The sequence below is a fragment of the Paralichthys olivaceus genome, chromosome 11 (assembly GCF_024713975.1).
Source record: "Paralichthys olivaceus isolate ysfri-2021 chromosome 11, ASM2471397v2, whole genome shotgun sequence".
Lineage (NCBI taxonomy): Eukaryota > Metazoa > Chordata > Actinopteri > Pleuronectiformes > Paralichthyidae > Paralichthys > Paralichthys olivaceus.
Genome location: NC_091103.1, coordinates 1,981,237 through 2,002,980, shown reverse-complemented (window position 1 = coordinate 2,002,980; position 21,744 = coordinate 1,981,237). Strand labels below are relative to the sequence as shown.

The following is a 21,744-nucleotide window of genomic DNA, read 5'->3' as shown; positions in this document are numbered from 1 at the left end:
TCATATCTTTATCTTTAAACAGACCTAACTTTGGTCAGGTTAACTGCTAACAGGTTGTAAATCAAGGGACATGTTGTCGTTAAAGTGACAAAAGTCTGAAGAATAATACAAACTACAGAAGGATGGTATGACACTAACTATAAGATGAAAGAATACACAGTGAAAACAGGAATAATATGGAATATGTGAAGCAATAATAACATTGAACTAAACACTGTATAATAATCAGCTTAATAAAGAAGTCCCACCAATGGCTGTACTTCGTGAGGAGGCTCGAGCCGGCTGGCCTGGGTACCACAGACCCCACATCCTTTTACATCCTCACAACATGTGTCACCGTGCGGCCCTGAAGGAGCAGGGAGGCTCCGCAGCGAGTAGTTAAGTTCTCACTGAACATCACTGGCAGCACTTTTCAAACAGTTGGGGACATTTACATCAGTGGATGCAGGAGCATCAGTTTCCTGAAGGATTCTTCAGGACATCCTCACCAGGCCGCTGTCAGACTCCAACTCTGCCACACACCAGAGACTCTTTCAGCCATACTTGAATATCTGGGCTCATATCTATCAGTTAGCTTCACTCCCTCTCAGGTACCTCGTGTTCTGGAATAACTTATTGAACAATAACAACAACACAACACATCGTGACACAACACAACACAACATGTGGAGCGTCGCTGGCTCGTCGCCACGAGGTCAGGTTCGTTAGCTGACTGCTCTCGCCATCTAGTGGACAACCTACGAACTACATTTCCCGTTCAACCACGTTAAATCAATGTTTTTTCTTCTCGTTGTTTAACAAACGTGTGAAACACTCAGTAAAACATGTTTCTGTCTCTTCAGTGAATTAACAGAAACACAAACTCACCGAGTCGCTGAATGGCGACGCGGCCTCTTTAAAAACCCACCGGGCTCTTTATTTGGCAGGAAGTTAGCCGCGGCTAACAGGAAGCGGGAGAATGAGGACACTCTGAGGCGCAGGGATTGGCAGAGAGACGTGAGTTCAGACATTACTGTTGTTCCAGCTCCTCTTCGGAAAGGTAGCGGCACAAAGACACACGCTACACCCGGGTTAGGCGTTTAGACTTCGGCGTGGACGTGGTCGTTGTCCTCCGTGTGTCGGTGCTGCGTTTCCCCCCCGCGAGGGAGCGAGTGGGTTCGTGGACTGAGAGCAGCTCAGTGCTAACATGAGTCCACAGCTCTGAGGGATCACTGGGTTACTCTGATCAGTCTGTGTTGTTGTCTGTTGTTGTTGTTGTTGTTGTCTGTTGTTGTGTTGTATCAGCTGATGTGGCTCCGGTGACTTGTTGTCCTCGTGTCTCATGTCCTCACCTGAGACCTGAGACCTGGTGAAAGAAGAGGAATGAGTCAGGACCCTTGAAGAAAGTGGGACAGCTGATAAATGTTTAATACGATTCAGAGGTCGAGGATCGTGACGTTTTATTGAAGGCTTGAAAGTAGAAGAAGTAGATTTTAATCGTATCAGAGGAAAATGTGATGTGTTAGCAAGTGAGACCAGTAACCAATCAAATCCACCTACTGTGACACTATAACTGAGGGATGCTAAGATTAGTGTTTTTTATTTTTATTACAGTAATATTAGAAATAAAAACAATTGCCTGTCAATGAACTAATTATATTTTTCAACTAATCGTTTCACTTTGTAACTTAAAGGTTCAGTGTGTAGGATTTAGGGACCTCTAGTGGTGAAGTGCCATGTTGCAGGTGGAAACCCGTCACCTCTCCAAACATGACACAGAACCTGAGGCAGCTTCAGTTGCCATAGAAACTCAACAGGTTTAATTTGGGCTACTGTAAAAAAACAACAACATGGCGGCCTCCGTAGAGAGGACCCACTCCTGATGTAAATATAAAGTATTTCAATACAAAGGGCCCATTCTGGGGTAAAAACAATACAAATTCATACAATGTTGATGAAACACACAAGTGAAATCATCACTAGGATTATTTTTATATTACATTTCTACCAATAGATCCTTTTCACTCTGGACCTTTTTACATATTTATGCAATTTACACAAACAACAATCTGAATAACGAGTGTGGAATAATCGGATGTGGCTTTTCTGAAAAGAGATCGATTCACTTCATTATTCTAATGAGGTAAACCGATGTCTGCGCATTAAGTCTTCTTCTCTCTCAGGGAATAATCCTGAATTACTCGTTGTATAAAATTAGTTTTCTTTCAAAAGTTGAACTTCTGTTTAAGAAGTCAGTCATCTGTCCATGTGCAGTGGAGACTTCACATGTCCCTGTCACTTCAATGTAAAATTCAATCCATATTGAAAATCACTGTTAGTGTTAGCTTTATATTGATCGTGTTAAAGCAAGTAATAGTTTAATGTTTGACTGGTTGGCGCTGCAGCATCACCATATTCTTCTTCATTACAGGAGGAACACAAAGTCAACCACCTCTTTATGAAGACAAGTCAGAGGTAACTATGGTAAGTAAGAGGAAAACATAGAAGATGTGACTTTACTCTTTGGCAAAGTTGAATTAAAGTTGAATGTCTCAGCATGTTGAAATGTCATTTGTGTGTTAGTACTTCATTTGGTCAAGATTGTATCATTTAGCACAAAATGGCCTCCTCCACATTTCAATGCTTTCTTTCTCTGCCTCCTCTCTCTGCCAGTCTTCAGCAGTGGATCTCAAGACGAAGGAGGAGAAGGATGCGGAGTTGGACCGACGAATCGAAGCTTTGAGGAAGAAGAATGAAGCTCTGGTTAAAAGATACCAGGTATGGAGATCTTAGATTTGACACACAAAATATATCTTTGTATTCTCCCATCCACCATCCAGTGTATTTGAGTCTTTTCAACAACACTCCACATATTGAAAACCTGCTTAGAATTCATTTTGAGTTTGGATTTGAGAAACGTCTTTAGTTTCATCCCGCACATTCTCTCACTTGATCTCAAAAGGAAATTGAAGAAGACAAGAAGAAAGCAGAGCAGGAGGGCATTGCCGTGACAACACCTCGGAAACCCCGTCCCCACGAGCCGGAGACGGACAGGAAGAAGACGGATAAGGAAAACTTCACTGTCACAGTTGACCTTTCTAAATCAACAGGGGTAAGATATGATGAAGATCCCAAACTTTCTAAAATCACTGCTCCTTCATCAGACTCATCCATCAAAACTGCAGTGAAAACACAGTGAGTGGAGGTGATGAATGGTGTGACACATCCTCACATCATTTGCTTTCGCTTTCTTTGTTTTATGATGATCCTGCAGACAGATGACGCAGCTTATAAACTCTCGACAGCTTCACATTGTTGTGATTGGCTACAAGCCATGACCTTCGTCTGTCTTCGGCTCAATTATTGTCTGCAAGATGGAGGGACATTTGGAATAAAGACAAATTAGATAAATAAAAATACAATTCTGCAGGAAGACTCACACAGAAGAAATAATAAATATGATGATTATCATGCATAAAATGACAAAAAATATGTAGCAGTTCTTTTTAACTCTGTTTAAAGGATTTGATGGTTGGTTGGATTCTGTTGACTCTTGAGAGAAATTATATCAGAATCAAAAGCAACTAAATACAAAAAGGCCAGTATTGTAATTACTGTGCATTTCCTGCAGGAGAAGAGAGTTGTGAATGACTGGAAACCTGGAACGCCTCGCGGCCGGAAGACGTCAGAGGAAAGCGACGGGCAAAGAGGGCAAAATGACAGCCACAGTCCCTCCAGGAGGATGGGGTCAGGACGATTAGGTCGGGGAGGACAGAGAGGAGGAGGAGGTCGCCAAGAGAGGAGAGAATGGGAACCACGAACACCTAGAAGTGGAGAACCTGGAGAGTTGGGTGGACAGGGACGCAGAGGAGGAGGAAGGAGAGAAAGAGGAGGAGGAGGAGAAGGCAGGGGAGGAGCAGGCAGGGGAGGAGCAGGCAGAGGAGGAGAAGGCAGAGGAGAAGAAGGCAGGGGAGGAGAAGGAGGCAGGGGAGGAGAAGGAGGCAGGGGAGGAGAAGGCAGGGGAGGAGCAGGCAGAGGAGGAGAAGGCAGAGGAGAAGAAGGCAGGGGAGGAGAAGAAGGCAGAGGAGGAGGGACACCAGGTGGCGTGGACAGGAAATCCAAGGTACAGTATGAGTAGACGCACCACTACACAAACCTACTGCTCTTTACTTCCACTGCATTTGAGGAGCAGGTTTTTGAACAGTATATTTTTAACAGTTTAAATTATATATAAGGCTGCGTTCAGACTTATGCAGTTGAACAAAGCTCAAACAATTCAAGCACAAATTCCCCGGGGATTACTTTGTGTGTGAACATTCTGTTAATGTGGTGATTGAGTTGTTGAATCCTGCCTGATTTGACGTAGGACTGTTCAGGCTCAACACCAGTGTTCACGTCCTGTGTTTGTTGCCGTGTTGTTTCTTGGACAGGAATGGGAGGAGAAGAGACGACAGAACATCGAGAAGATGAATGAGGAAATGGAGAGAATAGCAGAGTATGAGAGAGGACAGCGGGTATGAGAGTCACTGTTTTTAAAAGATAATGTCATCATGTTTCTACATGGGCTTTAACTATTTTATCAAAATGAGCTGTCTTCATAAACATTAAGGAAACTAATAATTTAGAATTTCTCCTCTCAGCTGGATAGTGACAAGCCAATCCGTAACTTCCTTGATGACCCGAGACGTTCAGGTCCGGCGCCTGACATAGACCGCAAGGAGGGCAGCAGGAGACATGTACGAAACTGGGGAGGGCTTGACTTTGACAACGTAAAGACGGGAAATGAACTGGAGAAGGAGTGGACTGTGAGTCATGTCATTCTCTAAAAACAATGGGAGTTCATACTTATGCCAGCAGGATTGTTAACAAGCAAAAATTCTTTTTTTCAGATTTTTGAACGTCTTAGGGTAACATTATTCATTTTTCTCGTTCTGTGAACCCTCCTGTGTTTACAGAGTCGAAGGCCTGGTCCCAAGGGCTCTGTGGACATGACCATGTCCATGACCGGCCGGGAGAGAGCAGAGTACCTGCGCTGGAAGAAGGAGCGTGAGCAGATTGATGAGGAGAGACTAGCGCGCCATCGTAATGCCACAGGCCAGTGGCGACGAGAGTGGGATGCACAGAAGACAGATAACATGTGAGTGCTTGTATTTGTGCACATTTTGAGCATTTTAAGGTCTGGACCACCCACCACTAGGTGGGGCTGCACACGACCATTTGACTGGAGCATTGCTGTGCGTTAACTCACAAACAGCAAGAATTCCACACAGAGACCCTAAACTGGGATTTGTAAAAGGAACCTTCTTGCTGTCAGGTGACCACGTTAACCACTGTACCACCATGCCACCGCTTATATTAATATAATATTTTAAAAGAGATTATAAAAGGTGGATTATCCATCATTGCTTTGCTCAGCCTGTCCTTTCCCCGTCTCTCCCTCTCTCTAACACACGTTAAGTTTTTACCATACCTCAGAGGACGAGCTGAGTCGAAGACAGTGGCATGAGGAAAAGAACACACTGATGTTTTGTGGTTGTGTGTGAGTACTAATATGCACGATCTAACCCAGCGGCTGTTTTCACAGGTTCAAAGAGGACCCATATGTAGCTGCAGAGGGCGTCACATCCGAGCAGGGTAGCAGGAGAGGCAAGTACACACGCACAAACACACACGCCACACATGCACGCACGCACGCACACAACACATTTGCTGTTGCTTTGGTAACAGCTGGCACAACCAGGTCAGCAGCAGACCCTCGATCAACCTCCACCCCACCTCTCTGCTCGTCTGACACATCGTCACATAAACACATCACAGGGCACAGCATCATCTTCCTTCTCCAGCTAATTAAGGCTGTTATGTAAATGGTTATGTAAGTAATTGTTGTATTTCCCTTGAGTCCAAATTTAGAGGAGCGGATTTAGACGGACCCCAGGGTTCCTTCAGGAGGCTGACTGACTTTCACCACTATCATGTCACCATAAACTGGCCAAAATATGCGTACAACATATTTCATAAAGATTTTTACAAAAAAGTACTAATATAAAGGTTTTTAATTTTAGATACAATGTTCTTACTATCAAATATTTAAAAAATATCCACTGTCGATCACAAGAGTAAAGCACATGTCTTTTAATATTTAATATTCATAACCTAATCTTTCCTGCAGCCAGAAGTTTTCCAAGTAATAGTTTAAATTACTGATTTGAATTTGAAACCAGGCAAAAAGAAAATGGGGCCGTAATGTCCTGATGAGCCAAATGACATGATGTTGCTTGTGCGTGTTGATAATTTCAGTCAGTCATCCGAATGATAGAATAATTTACTGTGGGACTGAGGTAATCCCAGGACACAAGTGTCCCAATATCAGACCCAGTGCAGCGGAACAAGCCCACACTTTGTTCGAGTGGCTTTGCAAGTGACTTTTAATGCTGCTCCTCTTTTCTACTGGTTGTTTCAGGCTTGAAATGCAAATGTAAGAACTGGACACTGTCATTAAACACCACACGTCAGTTTGGAGCAATAGAACAAAGATTGTGTCGACAGAAGAGTTTTTAAGTTTTAAGTTTTTCTCAAATAGCTGAAAAAAAGTCACTGACAAGCCGAGTGTAAACGGGAGAAAATATTTTCCAAATCGGAAAAAATATTTATATTGACATTTTGATTAAAGGAAAAACTATTTTGTGAGTTTTTTTATGTATAAAAACTTGATTTGATGAGAAGAAAAGAAGAGTTTCAGTGACCTTGACCTCATTTCAGTGCATTCGTTCAAATCTTCAGATTTTAGCGTAGTGGCAAGATGTTTCCATGGTCAAAATGTCTTTGCTATATTTTGTTGTGTGTCAGTGTGTGTGTGTCAGTGTGTGTTTGTCAGTGTGTGTGTGTCAGTGTGTGTGTCAGTGTCAGATACACTGTGATTTGTATCTGTATTTTCTCTGCAGCCCGGGGGCGTAACTCTCGTGCAGAGCCTCGGGGCAGGGCCTCAGGTTAGACACAGCATGGGACTGAGATCACATTGTGTGCGTTGGTTTTGTTCCATGTGTGTGTGTGTGTGTGTCTGAAGCTGCTCCCAGAACCTGACTCACCCCTAACTTACAAACCTGACTCACCCTTCTGTCAAAGCAGCTTCTGTAGTGATGAATTCCATCGACCACGGTTAAAATATTAACTAACTAAAGTTTGCACTTATGTTCAATCAGACTGCTTCACCGTTTACCATGTTTCAGAATCTGTTACAACCACAATTATTTTTATTTGTGGTTTTACAAGTGATAAATCATCTTCACTATTTTATTTTCCAATCAAGCAACGGTTGTTCCACTTACATAATGTAAGAGTTGAAGTTTTTACTGTGCTCTGCAGGTAGACAGGACTTAGGATACCTCTCCTATAACCCTAACCCGTTGACATTGTCCTCTGTGGTTTCCAGCCGCTGCTAAATCCGGCCCATATTTGCAGCTCCGGTTGTGGGTGTGATGTCTGAAGCACGACACACCAGAGTCACAAGTTTAATACCAAGCATTCCAGCAGTGCTGCGGCAATGCCAGAGAGGCCCTTCTCCCTATGATTAATTTTTGTATCATTGAAATGATTTTGACCCCAGTTAGAAATCTACATTGTGTTGCTTTGATTTACAATGATTCCTGATTTATTTTTACTTTTTTCAGCCAGATCTGATTACCAATGTTATAGGTTATTATGTTGACTTTTTATTATAAACCTGGCTCATAACATATAAAGCTCTAACAAAGTGAATGAGCTTTAAGAAACCTGTAAATATCTTTGGACCCTGTGCTGCCCAGTAAACTACAAAGACCTCTTGTTTGATTCAGTCCATTAAACCCGTTTGTTCGTTACTCAGGTGAACAGAATGTGAAAGGAGGGTTCGTATCGACCACACTCCAGTCTCAGGGTTTTGTTTTGAAGTTGGTTGTAAAGCTGTTTTGGAGTTGGCTTGAACATCTTTAAAGGTTTCCTCATGTTTCCGTGATGCTGGAAACACTTCGAAAGCTTCTGACCTCCCACACATACTCACATCAGGATGATGAACAGTTTTTGTAAATACTTCTTAGCATTTCTTCTCTGAATACCTTGCAGCGGATGTTTGTAGGTTCTATTGCCATAGATCCACCAGAAGCTTGAATCATATATGCAGATCTGCACCAGACTCTCCTGAACTGTGAGAAGGTTAAAAAAAAAAGCTGAGAATGAATTCAGATGCTGTTAAGTCCTGGTTTATTCCAGTTCTGTATCTTTGAAACTGGAGTGTATATTACAGGTTGTGACACATCACACCTGCCCCACATTACAGCCCACACTTGCTTTGGCTGCATGTGTGTGTCTCCACATCGTACGTGTGTGTTTCTTTTTTTTCTTCACCATTTCTAATTTCTAGAATGACTCGAGTGTCATCTTCAAAGCCCCGAGCTGCTCTGTTCAATCTCCTCATCTCCACTGATCCCTTCATTTCTTTTGTGCTCGCAGCTTTCTCTTCCTGACCTTTTTTTTTTATCACATCCTCTCTCTCCGTCGAGCTTTTATCAAACTCCCTCCCCACATCGCCTCCCCTACTGAAGAATTCAGACTCTGACCTTCTCCCTCTTCACTTCCTCTATCTTCTGTTTCTCTCTCTGCTCCACATCGTTTTAATTCCTGCACATTTCCATTGTTTTCACTCTTTTCTTTTCCTTATCTCTTCACTTTGTTTCTCTACTTCTCTGTCTTTTACAGCTTGTTATTTTATACCTTCCATTCTTAATTGTTTGTTTTTCTGTTGAATTCCTCCCAAACTAGCGTCATTTCTTTGAACATCTTTCTCATTTTTCCTTTTTTCATTTCATTCTCTCTTTTTCTTCAGAGGAAGTCACATGTCATGTTGTAATATTATATATACATTTTTTTATTTGACATCAAATTTGGTTTGATGTAGATGCTATGATACTTTAAATTTACCTAATGTGAGGGGAACATTTATTTAATTCCTCCAAAAAAGAGAATCACATCTTCATGGTTCTTGAGAAAAGTTCAATGTTCATTTGACAAATGTAAATATTTTTTTAATTATGTGTTAATTGTATTTTTTCACATGAGCCTTTTTAAAAAACACTTCTGATCAGCATGTATCAAAAATGATAAACACACATCCTGCTTCTTTTCTTTCTCTGTCTGATTCACTCCACCTTCAGATCAATTATTACAAATAAACTTTACACTCAACATCATTGTCCCCTCCAGATGACAGTAAGCGACCCCCCAAGACTCCGACATTTGGTGACTTCCTGTCCCAGGGCAGGACCCCGGGGCCCCGAGGGGACCGTAGCCGAGGGAGGGGCCGAGGACAGAAGCAGAGCTACAGGTAAATCTGACTTTGTACAAACAGTGTCACAGTCTCTTCTCTACTCTGTGTCCAAACGTTCAACTCAAGATGTTTGATTGATCGAACGATTGATTGCATCAGACTTAATTTGTGTCTACAAACAATTTAACACAAAGAGATTTACGGAATAAAACCAATAAAAAATGAAAGAGGCAATGAGGAAGTGGAGCAAGTAATAATAATAAAAGATTTTTATTTGGTTTTGGTTTATTTTCTTTCGTGCATTAATCTTCTCACCTCCTAGTTTGTTTACTCAGTTATCAGCGTAATTGTTTGTGCTTTGCCCAAAATATTTTTTGTCAAGGGTTATTTGTGAGTTTGGTGTTGATGCACATCAAACCTCTAACATATGTGGATGCCTCTGACAGCATGCATGACAACCGCTGGGAAGGAGAGAAAGAAGAAGAGGAGGAGAAGGAAAAGGAGGACAAGACAAAGAGAGAGGAGAAGACGAAAAAGAAGAAGGAAGAAAAACCCAAACCTTCCACGACGCAGAAGGTAAAGAGCTTCATCTGGATCAGTACCTCACCGTTAATCAACCAACATTTCATAACAATAATAATAGCCCTAGAGTAGGTGAATTTAAAATCAGTATTCAATCACTCTTTTACATTTCAGTCAGTTTTTTTCTATTACTGTTGTTGTCGTCCTTCAGCTCTGGATCAGTCTCAATACCATTGATATTTAAAACAGCAGTGGACAAAGTTGGCGACAAGCTGGCGAACACAGTGGAGCAGTCAGCCGCTACAGAGCCAGATATTTCCCTCAGGGGTTTGAAGCTTAAGACTAAAAGAGAGTGAACCTTGCATTTACAATGTTGCCAGAAACACAACTCTGAATGTTAGACAAGAAAATAAGCAACGTTTTGTTCCATCTTATCCACAGTTTGTTTCTGCTTCGTGCAAGTGGCCAAATAATCAGTCATTGCAGGTTTAAGATTGCAAACTTGTAGTTATTCACCTCCGTCCATTTTTTCTCAGGTGGAGGAGAATAATGGAGATGAAGAGGAGGACGATGACAACTGGGAAGATGCCAGCGATGAAGAAGACGTGGAGGAAGGGAGCGACTCAGAAGACGACTCCAGGGACAATGAGAAGAAAGATGCTGGGAAAGAAAAACCAGCCAAGAGCAAAGAAAACTCCCCTAAGTCTCCCACCCCTCGTTCTCGAAAGACGTCGGCGGGCAGCCCCAAAGAGCAGCGAGCACCCAGGCCGAAGGTGCACATCCCGCCCCCAACAGCAGCTCAGGAGTCACCAGAGGGCGGCAAACCCCTCAGCCCCTTCTTCCCACTGGAAGGCCACCAGCCTGTGTCAGACTGGGGAGAGGAGATGGAGATGCTGTCACCTCGGAGCAGCATGGGAGGAGAGAGTCCCTTGAAACCCCCGAGTGCTGAGTCCAGCCCCCCCCAGACGAAGGCCCAGGAGCACGAGGATGAGACGGAGAGCCAGGATGCCAGTGAACCTGCTGAGCCACGGAAAGAGGAGGAAGCAGGTGAGATATTTAACCCCACACCTGAGCCATGATATGAAATTATTACAGTAAAATTCTTTAGCATCTTTAACGTTTTGAACAAGGGCAGTTGATTTTACATATTATATATACACACACACACACACACACACAAAATATGATATACATCAGCTCTGTACCACTTTTAGTAAAATTCACAGCATTAAGATTAAATAATATCACAACTTTGGATATAAGACTTAACGAGCTGCTCAGGCCGCAATTTTCAGGCACTTTACTTTTTGTGTTTTGAGAACTTACATCATTAAAACACTGATTGGTAAATTCTGCTCATATCATACAGGAAGGTGAGAAAAAGTCCTGTCGAACTTTCTCTCTGCTCATTGTCTCGTGTCTCTCCTGCATTTTTCCCGATAGAAAATTGGTTTGAGACAGAAATTCTAGTTTGAAATGTCGCTCTTCTCTTCTGTTTGATTTTCCATGTTTTCTTTGCTCGACTCTACTTGAGACTAATCTTATCTTCTTTTCTTCCTCTACTTCCTAACCCTCTCTCCATTCCTACCTCCTCATCTTCCCTTACTCTCCTGTCCCCTTCCCCCTTTCTGTCGTCTCCTCCAGAAGAGATTAAATCCCAGCAGATTGTGATTGTGTCAGAGCCGGAGTCCGTCCCCACACACTCCCCCGCTGCAACACCACCTGACGCCACCCTCTCTGATATTTCTGTCCCAGCCCCCTCTGAAGTCAGTGAGGCAGCTGTGACAACGAACCAGGAAGAACCCGCTGCTCCGTCACAAGGTAATAAAAACCTCCAAAAAAAGAACAAAACAAAGATGAGACCAATGCTGGAATCAGACTACAGGAATTTCATGAATATTTATCCCCGATTTGGAATCGGAGGAGAGATCTGCTCTTGAACCTTGGCTGGTACCAATGTTTGGCCCAGATCATCTGATAGTGTGAAAGGTTCTAGAGTCGTTCTTAAACCTTTTAAGCTGCCCACAGAATCATCAGGTGAGAATTCATGCTCCCATCTCTAAAGCAAGGCCCCCACTTTACATAAGATCAATTGATTTACCCCAAATTACCTGTGAGACGTGTTTATGGGTTAAAAAAATAATGAAGATATTAATTGAAAAGCTCATTCTTCTTCTCTGACAAACCAGACTCCGCCCCTTCTCCTCCTGTCCTGGAGGCCAGTGAGAGCTCTTCTGAACCAGCAGGAAGCGAAGATGACGACGCAGCGCCCGCTGAGACCAACGCTCAGACAGAAGAAACCGTGGAGGAGTCCCCAGAGCAGGTGTCCTCAGGTGCGGTCCTTATCAGTGACTTTGAGACAGTGACGTACTGTAAGAAATCCCCTGCTCGTCTCTAATGCCCTTTCATGCTTCACCCTTTTTGTGAATGTGTTGGTTTGATAACTTCCCCTTTGTTTTCCTTGTTGTGTTTCTCACCGCTTGTTTTTTGCTTGGTGGCATGTTAAACCCAAAGATTCATACTCACATGAAAACACAGCCTGATCTTTGGATCTGACACGAGCCTCCTCACGCCGTCACTGTCTCCTCCAATCGTTCAGGACCCCTTCTTTTGTTTGAAACTCGTACTGGCTGTCTCCCTCCTCCTCCTCCTCCTCCTCCTCCTTCTCCTCCTGTGATGGACTGAACTCTACCACTAACTCCACCTCCTTTTAAATTGTGGTGTTTACTGCCCATATTCCTCCTCTTCTGTTGTGAAACCTTTTTGTTTCCATCCTTTTACCACTGTGATGAAAACACATCAAAGTGCTGCATGGGATCCTGCCTGCATCACCACACCTTGATGTACAACCTCTCTTTCCCTCTGGATGCGTCAGTTTGGACGAGAAAACTGTTTCATATTTCATATATGAAATATGATAGAATACAGTAAAAATGGACATTGGGTTGTAATGTGGCTGCTTTTTCTGCAACCTTCTCTTCTGTCTGCTTCCTGTCGAGCTTCTTGTGTGCTGGTTTATAACCTTCCACTCAGAACTGGTTTCTCTGCAAAGTTTCACTGATCATGTTGGTGGCTTAAAGCAGAGGTTCCCAAACTTTTCAGCCCCTGACCTGCTAAATATATATGTGCACCTCTGGAGTCATACAGAGACAAAGACAATCAGAAGGCTGAATATTTGCATGGTTTTATTTTAAATTCAATGTTTTAGCTTTTGGGATAATTGTGGCTAAACTATAATATTAAGAAAAGTTCTTATATTAAATTAGATTACCGGAAACCAACCTGCAATCCTCCTTCTGTGTCTCGTGACCCTCCAGAGGCTGCAGACCCCTAGTTTGGGAACCACTGGCTTGAAGGGTGTCTTGACATTTGTTTTTCCCTTGTATGTTACAAAAAGAAGTCAAGCATGTCATTAAAATGACATCACATGGAATTACCACTTAGTGAGTACTTGCAACCAAAGCACCTCATAGTACCGTGAATCATTAGTGCTCCATAAGTGGGAATTAAATTCACCCGCCCTGGTTAGACTCAGCTAATTGAGATACATCACCACATCAGCTCTGTTTGTTCTGTACACTGTGGTTTAAAGTGAGCTAAGTGGATAAACCACAGGCTGAAGGAAGTCGTCTCATTATCTGCTCTTCTCTCAACCACTTGGTCTGTGTCGCCTGTGGCTGTTGTGTCATCGCTAACAGCAAAGTTAAAAAAAAACAACAACATTATTTTCAATATCAACTGGTTCCGTTGCTTGTCTCAGTTCGAGCCAGAAACCAAAAGAAAATGGATTCAGTTTCCTTACGCTTCCTGAGTGATCACTGTCTAATCAGTGAAACTGAAAATGATTAATGAAGCAGCGACCACTCAAGATTTTGTCATTTAAAGTGCCCATATTTTACTTTGAAGGTTTTCCTCTTTCCTCTAACTCTGTTATATAGTGTTGAATGTAATTACAAAGGCCAAAGTCCACATTAAGGATTATCTCCCACAGACGAGCAGTTACAGCTTAAACTGGATAAATAATGTTACTCAGACTACAGATTGTTTCATAATAACTATTATCATTAGCTGCTGCTTTGCATTTAGTCCTGTGACGTCTCATATGTGATAAACAGCAGAGGTCAGATGAGCTCATGCATGTTCCTTCACACGCACACACACACGTCTGCTGATGTAATTGTGACAGTGTTAGTGTGTGTGTTGGTGCCAGGATGGAGATCCGGAAACCAGGGAAATTAGAGGCACAAATACGTTTTTAAAAGGCTTTTCAGAGGAAATGAGCCGCAGCCTGTGGAACAGATGACAGAGCAGATAGAACAGATGCTGTCTGAAGTCTGATTGAATTAAGTCACGTGATGTTTCCGAGCCTCTGACTGTGGATGGAGATGAACGATGTGACTCACTGGAGCAGCAGCAAACACCCCAATAAAATACACGAAGATGGCTCCAGTGATCGTTAAGTCTGTGGCACAGAGAGAAATGCAGCTATTAGATACATCTGATTGGATAAATCTGTTTTCATGGTTTTTGATCAGTAACACTTTAAAGGCACAGTGTGAAGAATTTAGTGACGTCTAGTGTTGATATTGCATCTTACAGCTGAACACAAATATCTCATTCCCCTAAATTTCAAACTTTTCCTGCGTGACAAGAACCGCTTACAAATGTCCGAGTTCTCAGATATCTTCTTTTATCTTAATCATATATAAAAATAAAAATGTTGGAGGAGTCACAGTAAAGATTCTCCCCCGGGGCTGTTGGCTCTAAACATGTGCAAAGGTTACGGTACCGTGAAGTGCTTTGGTTGAAGGCTTTTGACATGATGACACAGAAACACATGTATGACCCTGCACCTCCACCACCTCCTCCACCACCTCCTCCTTGTGTTTGTACCAACAGGCTGAAGCTGCTGGGAACAAACCCACTCACTTCTGAGGAGGAAGGAGAGGAGACAGGAAATGGAGACAACCGAAGAGCATCGCACTTCTCATCACTGGAGCGACGTCACACATGTGAATGTGTTTTTCACGCTCTCTGTCTCTGAGATGTTTTGAAGTCTGTTTTGGATCGATGTGTCTGATCACCTCTGGGTGGTTTTCTCTGACTCTGTTGAAGTTTTAAGAAATCAAGAGTAAAATGTGTAAAGTTTTTGTTCTTGCAGTGCAGTCTCAAGGTTTTCTGAGCTGAGAAAAATGTGTCCACAGTAGAAACTACGGAAGATCATTTAAGACACGTGCTGAGGATCAACCACTTGTTCGTTGCTCTCTGAGCTGCACAGAAAACACCAGCTCAGTTTCACCTGAGATTTTATGAATTAACCCCATTGTAGCTGCCACAGAGTGGATTGAAAAAAAAAAGAAGCTCTTCACAGATTTTGAAAGGACACAATTGATCTGTGTTAGTAACTACATTACCCACATTGCAACTCATCCACGTTGGTGGAAATTCCTTTTGTTTTGAAATTATGACTAATCATTGAGCATAAGCTTCAATTATGAGTTAACGACTGATCAGGTTCGTTCTGCAGGAAAATTGACCTTCACGCACTAAACGCTCGTATTATTGTCTTCATCATTTTCTCAGCCAGTTTTTATTTCTACATTATTTTCACACAGTTGTTTCTGAACTCATGGGAGTGTTTGCTGTTGTCTTTCGGTTTTAAAGCCTCTGACTCTTCTGCGGCAGTGATCTCAGCTCCGTTAGTGTTTGTAATGCAGCGATTGGCCTCCAGCCTGCTCGACTCTTAGCTTTTTATTTTGTGGCTTTTAATCATTTTGTTCATGGAAATACTCATTTTCCATTTGCGAGCCCCCGACACTTTTATTTTCAAGTTATAATCAAAGAGTAAAATACCAGTTTGCATGAGCTTCACTGCAGCTTGTTCACGATGCTTTAAATGTCATGTTAAACATCAGAGCCAGCTGTGTGGTCCAGATGTGTTCAGCAGAACAACTCCTGAAGGTCAGACGTGGATCAGAGCGAGTGAGTGTTTATGGAAACTACTTGATGTGCTCTCTCCTCTTCCTCATCTCAAAATAACATGAATGTACTTGGAGCTGAGTTTTCATTTGCTGATATTTGTTGTGTCTCATTCTGGGAGAACGGTTTGTATTTCCACTGACAGTCTGTGCTGTTATCATGTGTCTGATTGTTGTGAATCATCGACTCCACGGAGAAATCCCTTTCAGTGGACACACTGCCTCTTCAACAATGAACAAAAAAATATTTTTTATCCAAAAATAGTTTGATAAAAAAAACAACCTACTTAGTGTTGATATTATTTCAAACAGCCGTGTTTGCTTGTTTTTTTAATTTCCTTTGGGATGAGACCCCTCACTCATACCTCAGCAGACCAAGGGCTGGAGTTAGTTTTTCAGTCTGTGCTTTGTTTTCTGCGTCTCGCTCTTTGTTCGTCGTAGCCGTGTGGCTTTTGAGCACACGGGGGGTTTAAGCAGGATGCTTCTTCGTCTTCGTGTTCTGTATTGGAGGAAAAAACAAACGTTATTTGAAGTGAAAGGAAAACTGCAATATGTACAGTTTTTAAATGGAAATAAACATTCCACACACCTGGGTGTTTGTGCAAAAGGTAGCCTGTGAGCTATGAAAGAAATCTTGTTTTTGGGGTTTTTCTTCTTGCAAATGGATGTTTTGTTTTCTGAGCTTCGATGACAGATTGTATTTAAAACAGTAGATATTTCATTGAACCTGTTTCTACAGCGTCTTCCTGCGTTTGATACGTGACATCGCTCTGTGCACGAGCTTTGCCTTTTTGGAGCTGGTGCGCAGCTGTTTTCATGAAACTATCAGGTCGGGCACGAATCTGAAATTGTAGCTTTTAATTGTCGTCTAAGCCACTGATGAAATAACTGTCACTGTCACACGCCAGAGACAAAGAGCCCAGATGTAGGAACAGCTTTCTGAACTGTATGAAATGTAAAGCATTGTTTTGTTTTTTCTCATTTAGCCAATAAATGTTTTTCTCTTCTGATCTCACGTGTTTGTTTGTTTCCTGCAGAGTTTATCCATGATGGATAAAAATATGCCTGATGCTCCTTACGTCACTTCTGTGTGCTGTAACCTCTGTTCCCTTGTATTCTTCCTCCACACACAGACACGTGAATGTTCGGCTCAGGAGGCAGTGATGCAGCGTGAACCCATTCTGCCTCATGCACACGCTGAATGCTGTGCTGTTGTGTGTGCATCTTGTATTTTGTGCAGGACTGTGACCTTGGCTGCTGCAGGACAGGAAGAAGAAAGAGTCCCACTTCTTCCTTTCATCCCCTGGTCCATGCACATGATGGGGGTTAGTCAATGTGTCAGTGCACAGTTCATGTCTGCAGCTTCTGACTGTTCTGCGCAGTGAACTCTTTCTTTCTTCTGTGTGTTGCTGTGTGTTGCTGTGTGTTGCTGTGTGTTGCTGTCTCTGGGCTGCAGCTGCGGAATCACAGGAGAACATCATTTGTTCTGCATCTCTCTCCGTCTCTTCTGCTGCGGGACGTTTCCCTCAAACTATGACCCAATCGTCGGGTGTTGCGTACTTTCAGCCCCTCCTCGTCCGGAGCAGCGTCAAGTCGCACAGAGACACGACGAGCAGCGCCGGAAACACAGTCAGCTCTCCTTCAGAATAAGAATTTCCCCATCATCGTCGACACAGTATTAGTCCAGGAATCTTTTCTCATCGGGACTTTATTAAAATTACATATAATGAAATAGACCAATGTTAAAGGCAAAGCCAAAATAATTAATCACACAAAGTAGATTCAACTTGTCGAAGGTGATTAACACAAATTTCACTTGTGTGAACGCACAAATACTCAATACTATAATTTTAATAGAGACAAGAATAAAAACAGTTCAAATGTGTTTGTGTTGCAGGTGCAGACTTTAGATTTTATCATTTTAACACAACAGTGTTTCTGCTCAGGAGACATTCTCCTGAAAATTGGCTGTAAAATATCACTTATCACATATTTTACTTCCTGTCGATTGTTAGTGTGATTTGTTCTCTTAATAAAACACTCATTGAATAAAGTAAATGTAATGACACCAGCTATCAGAGTGTGAATGTGACTGGAGGTAAATATAAATCATTGATCTAGTCATTTGTTTTATTTCATTTGTTAAAATTACACTTCTACGTGTAGTGTTTAACTTTGAAAAGCTTAACCGGAAACGCCTGTTTCAGCTCCGGCTAACTTGACAGCTTGTCCCGTGCAGCTGGCTCCAGGAGCAGCCCCCCCCCCCCCCCTGAGTTCAGTTCACCCGGTGGACGCAGAGGACTTCGGGTCAGGAAGCTCCAGCGTCCCGCGGACACGGCACCGAGACCTGAGCAGCTGCCCTGCGGCACAGACTGCGTCCTCCAGCCGGTCCGGAGGAGAGGAGAGGAGGGGGGGGGGGGGCTGCTGGCTCTGCTGTCCGGACTCAGATGAACACACAACCGACAGAGGAGCGGAAACCGGAGGACGAGGATCCAGAGCTGATTCCAAGATGAGAGCGGCCGAGAGGCAGGGGACCGCGGAGAGGCTGAACGGAGACATGAAGCGGAGGGCGAGCTACCCCGGGGAGCTGCGGGCCAAGCACGTCAACATGTCCAACAAGGTCTGGGTGAAAGTGGCGATGGCGATCGCTTATTTCCTCTGCGTGTCCGTGGCCGCGTTCATCCTGGTCATCTACTACGTGTTCTTCTGGACTCCGGACTCGCACAACAACAGCACCGCCACCGGCACCTAACTACCGAACCGCACCGAGGGCGCGCCGAGGATTGGATGACCACACTTCACGCACGCACGCACGCACGAATCACGCATCATGTAGTTGGTGCACGCGCGCACACCTGACATGAGGCTGCAGCGGGGGACGGTGCTCAGAGACATGACTGCAGCCCGAGTTTGAGATGCTGACTGAGGACCTGAGAGAGGACAGGGGGGGGGGCAGCAGGGCTCTGCATGCAGTATGCAGGGGGGGGGGGGGCAGCTTCATCCAAACACTCACCTGACAGGTTTTCATGTTCCACTGTTTTCACTCAGCTCGAGCCACAGGACAGGTTGTCCTCTTCTGTCCAGCAGCTGGAGTCTCACAGAGTCTCCGGGAATCTTTTGTTTTCTTCTTGATTCAGTGTTCTGGATGTTTTCACTGAGTTTGAGCCATAAAATGAAAGTGACACGGAAACAAATCATCCAGTGAATCATGGACGGATCATGAGACAGAGGCCTCTGGGCACATTGAAGCTCCTCGGATGAACCAGATCCAGGCGAGCTGCTGTTGAGAAGCTTTGAGCAGATCCACGCTGACACAATACTCCAGATGTGAAGTGCTGCTGCTTTTATCTGTATATTTTACTCTTAATTTAATATCTTATAGTTTTTTTATTGTGGCTCAAACAAAACAATGAATATGTCACTTTGGGCTCTAAGAACTTTCTTTAATCATTTGGACACAATTACAACTTTTAGCTCCATTAAAAGTAAAAACAATAGCTGGGTGACTTGATAATGAAAATATGAGTGTAGATGCTGTGCATGAGCCTCAGTGCAGTGGTGCATTAATGAAAAGGAAAATGGATTAGATTTGATCGGCTCACACTCAGTTTTAAAATGCATCGATCAGGAGGAAATAATGTGATCAAGAGGTTTGTGTTCTCAGCTCCTCAGCCTCTGTGCCCATAGGCCTGTTCAATAATCCATCCATGTTTCCCCCTGTTCTTATTATAATACTTGAAGAACTGCTCATCCCCAGCCAATGTTTCCTGTGAACTGATTAATGCATTTTGGTTCCGGGACTTAACGTCCCTGAATCCATCCCAGAAGCTTTGAACTCCCTGTGGAACGTCTACAAGAAAGAACCCTCTCAAGTACTTTCCTGGAGAACGGCCTTTTTAGAAACCACATCACAATCTCAAAATATATTATAACAAACCCTCAAATTCACCAGAGACACTGTCACCAAATACTGGATCCTCCGCTGAAGAACGCCCAGAGATCCTGCTGCACCTGAAGCCCCCACTGCTCTGCACTAAAGGACGTTTCTTTTTAAAATAAGCCAACGGAGCAACACCTGACTCTGAACTGTGTTTCGGTCTCTCACAGCTGGACGCTGTTTTTTATTCAGGTATCTAGAGGAACTTAAAGCGATATTGTACTGTAGCAGACGTAGCATAAACTGTGATCTCCAGTAGCTCGTAGCCGTATGAAATGCAAGGGGATCACTCACTATACTCTCAGTAGTTGCAGCAACTTTAACTTTTTAGAGCAACTTTGTGTCTTGCATCGTGTCACAGAATGAGCGGGGAAAAAAAATACTCACGTTTGTTCACCTCACTTCCTGTTCACCATGTACTCTACAGTCCCTGAATCTGCTAGACTGTTTTATTTACGATGTAGCCTTGAGAATTTATCGATATGACGTAATAAACTATGCATCTATTCCAACGTGGTGTCGTCATTCGTCGGCAGACTGAGGAGAAACGGACGAGGGTGCAGGCGGACGTCAGCTGAGTGCTGGTTTTAATCTGAAACATTTCTGCTTCTGTGGCATTTTTCCAACATCCACATCCTGTAACCAACAAATCATAAATTCTGTAAATGAATACTTCAAACACATTTACGGTCGACAGTGACGCAGCTGCTCGTCCTCAGCCTTGAGATCCACTGACCTTTCTCATGTTTATCTCATTATTCTGCAGAGTGTTTGTGAAGACTCGTCTGAATAATGACGACAGGATACTGTCATAGGTCCTGTTGAATAAACAAAGACCCTCCGTGAGTTTTACTTCTCAGCTTCACAACGTGTGGGAATGTTTTCTCTCATGTGTCAGATCAAGTTCAACACAGTGACAGACTTTGTTTTGCTTCCTCCACATGATAACCACGTCATCGCTCGGCTGCAGAGGGCGCTGTTGCTCTGTAAAGGTTGCATGGGGTTGCTTTAAATTCTAACAATGCACAGTTCTGTTCTTTAAAACAATGAGTTTCAGGTTTGATTTTACCATCACTATTTCTTTTAAATGCAAATATTTAAACTTAAAGTAAGATATACCATAGTTCACATATATGAGGTGGACACACTGCTGGAGGAGAGACACGTGCACTTTAATAATAATAATGATAAAACATTGGTAGGAACATTTACAGAAGTGTGTGTGTGTGTGTGTGTGTGTGTGTGTGTGTGTGTGTGTGTGTGTGTGTGTGTGTGTGTCGCTGTTCCTGCTTGGATCAATAATTCAATGCACAGCTGAAGTTGTCAGCTGTGGTTCCTGTTCACAAGCTGCAGCAGCTGAGACCCGACGACGAGGCTCCTGTGACTCAGCATCTCGTCGTCCCGTCCGGACTGCAGCACTAACAGCCACCAGCAAACCGCCTCTTTTACATCCGGCCGGTGATCACTGGCAGGATTGATGATGAAGCTCCTCAAACTGCTGAGCTGCGGAGCGAGCTCGGTCATTCAGGGAACTGTTTCCTGTTTGAACCTTTTTTCTCCAAAGTCTTAAACATTTTCAGCACAAGTGACTCAGTCAAGGTCAAATCTGAAACTCTTCTTCTATTCACACACAAGAAAGAGCAAAAGTCAGGCTCAATATGAGAATAGATTTTTGAGTGGAACATCTGCAGGATGGAGATTTGGAAATAATTTACAGCCTCAGACAACATGTGACCTTTATCATGACCTTTATTCAAACAGGCAGATCACATCCAAACATTCTTATTTATAACAACAGCTCTGGAAGAGGAGACACTATGTTTAGCCACAAAAGTCAAACAGGAAAACATCACGAAGAGGCAGAAAACAGGAAGTAAGACGAGAAGCAGGAATGTTTAATGTTTCATTAATGCAAATATGTACAGCAAATGTAACTGATGCAGCAAAATAACACGACATGGAAAATCCAGAAAACAGAAAACACGCTCAGCTAAACATCTCTGTGGATAAATGATTGAGCAGATCGATCT

General features: G+C 43.1%; 1 protein-coding gene across 11 annotated transcripts; it reads left to right on the top strand.

Moving 5' to 3' along the window:
* Positions 1–762: 762 nt before the first annotated feature.
* On the top strand, positions 763–16,787 carry ccdc9 (coiled-coil domain containing 9). 11 transcript variants are annotated; one of them, XM_069533882.1, is made up of 17 exons: positions 763–996; positions 2,411–2,463; positions 2,653–2,757; positions 2,942–3,091; positions 3,611–3,884; positions 4,059–4,102; positions 4,410–4,493; positions 4,620–4,784; positions 4,935–5,116; positions 5,564–5,625; positions 6,921–6,965; positions 9,214–9,334; positions 9,724–9,853; positions 10,336–10,846; positions 11,444–11,620; positions 11,989–12,132; positions 14,699–16,787. In XM_069533882.1, the coding sequence occupies exons 2-17, from the start codon at positions 2,461–2,463 to the stop codon at positions 14,701–14,703; spliced, it is 2,202 nt and encodes a 733-aa protein (XP_069389983.1). In that variant the 5' UTR covers positions 763–996; positions 2,411–2,460; the 3' UTR covers positions 14,704–16,787. The 11 variants fall into 11 exon arrangements, with proteins under 11 accessions (XP_069389983.1, XP_069389977.1, XP_069389981.1 ...); XM_069533876.1 differs by having other exon boundaries at positions 3,611–4,025; XM_069533880.1 differs by having other exon boundaries at positions 3,611–4,102; positions 11,555–11,620.
* Positions 16,788–21,744: the final 4,957 nt, after the last annotated feature.

Coding starts and splice junctions, on each gene's coding strand:
- ccdc9 (XM_069533871.1), top strand. Junction 4,494..4,619: donor AGTATGAGAGAGGACAGCGG/GTATGAGAGTCA, acceptor TTCTCCTCTCAG/CTGGATAGTGACAAGCCAAT. Junction 4,785..4,934: donor AACTGGAGAAGGAGTGGACT/GTGAGTCATGTC, acceptor CTGTGTTTACAG/AGTCGAAGGCCTGGTCCCAA.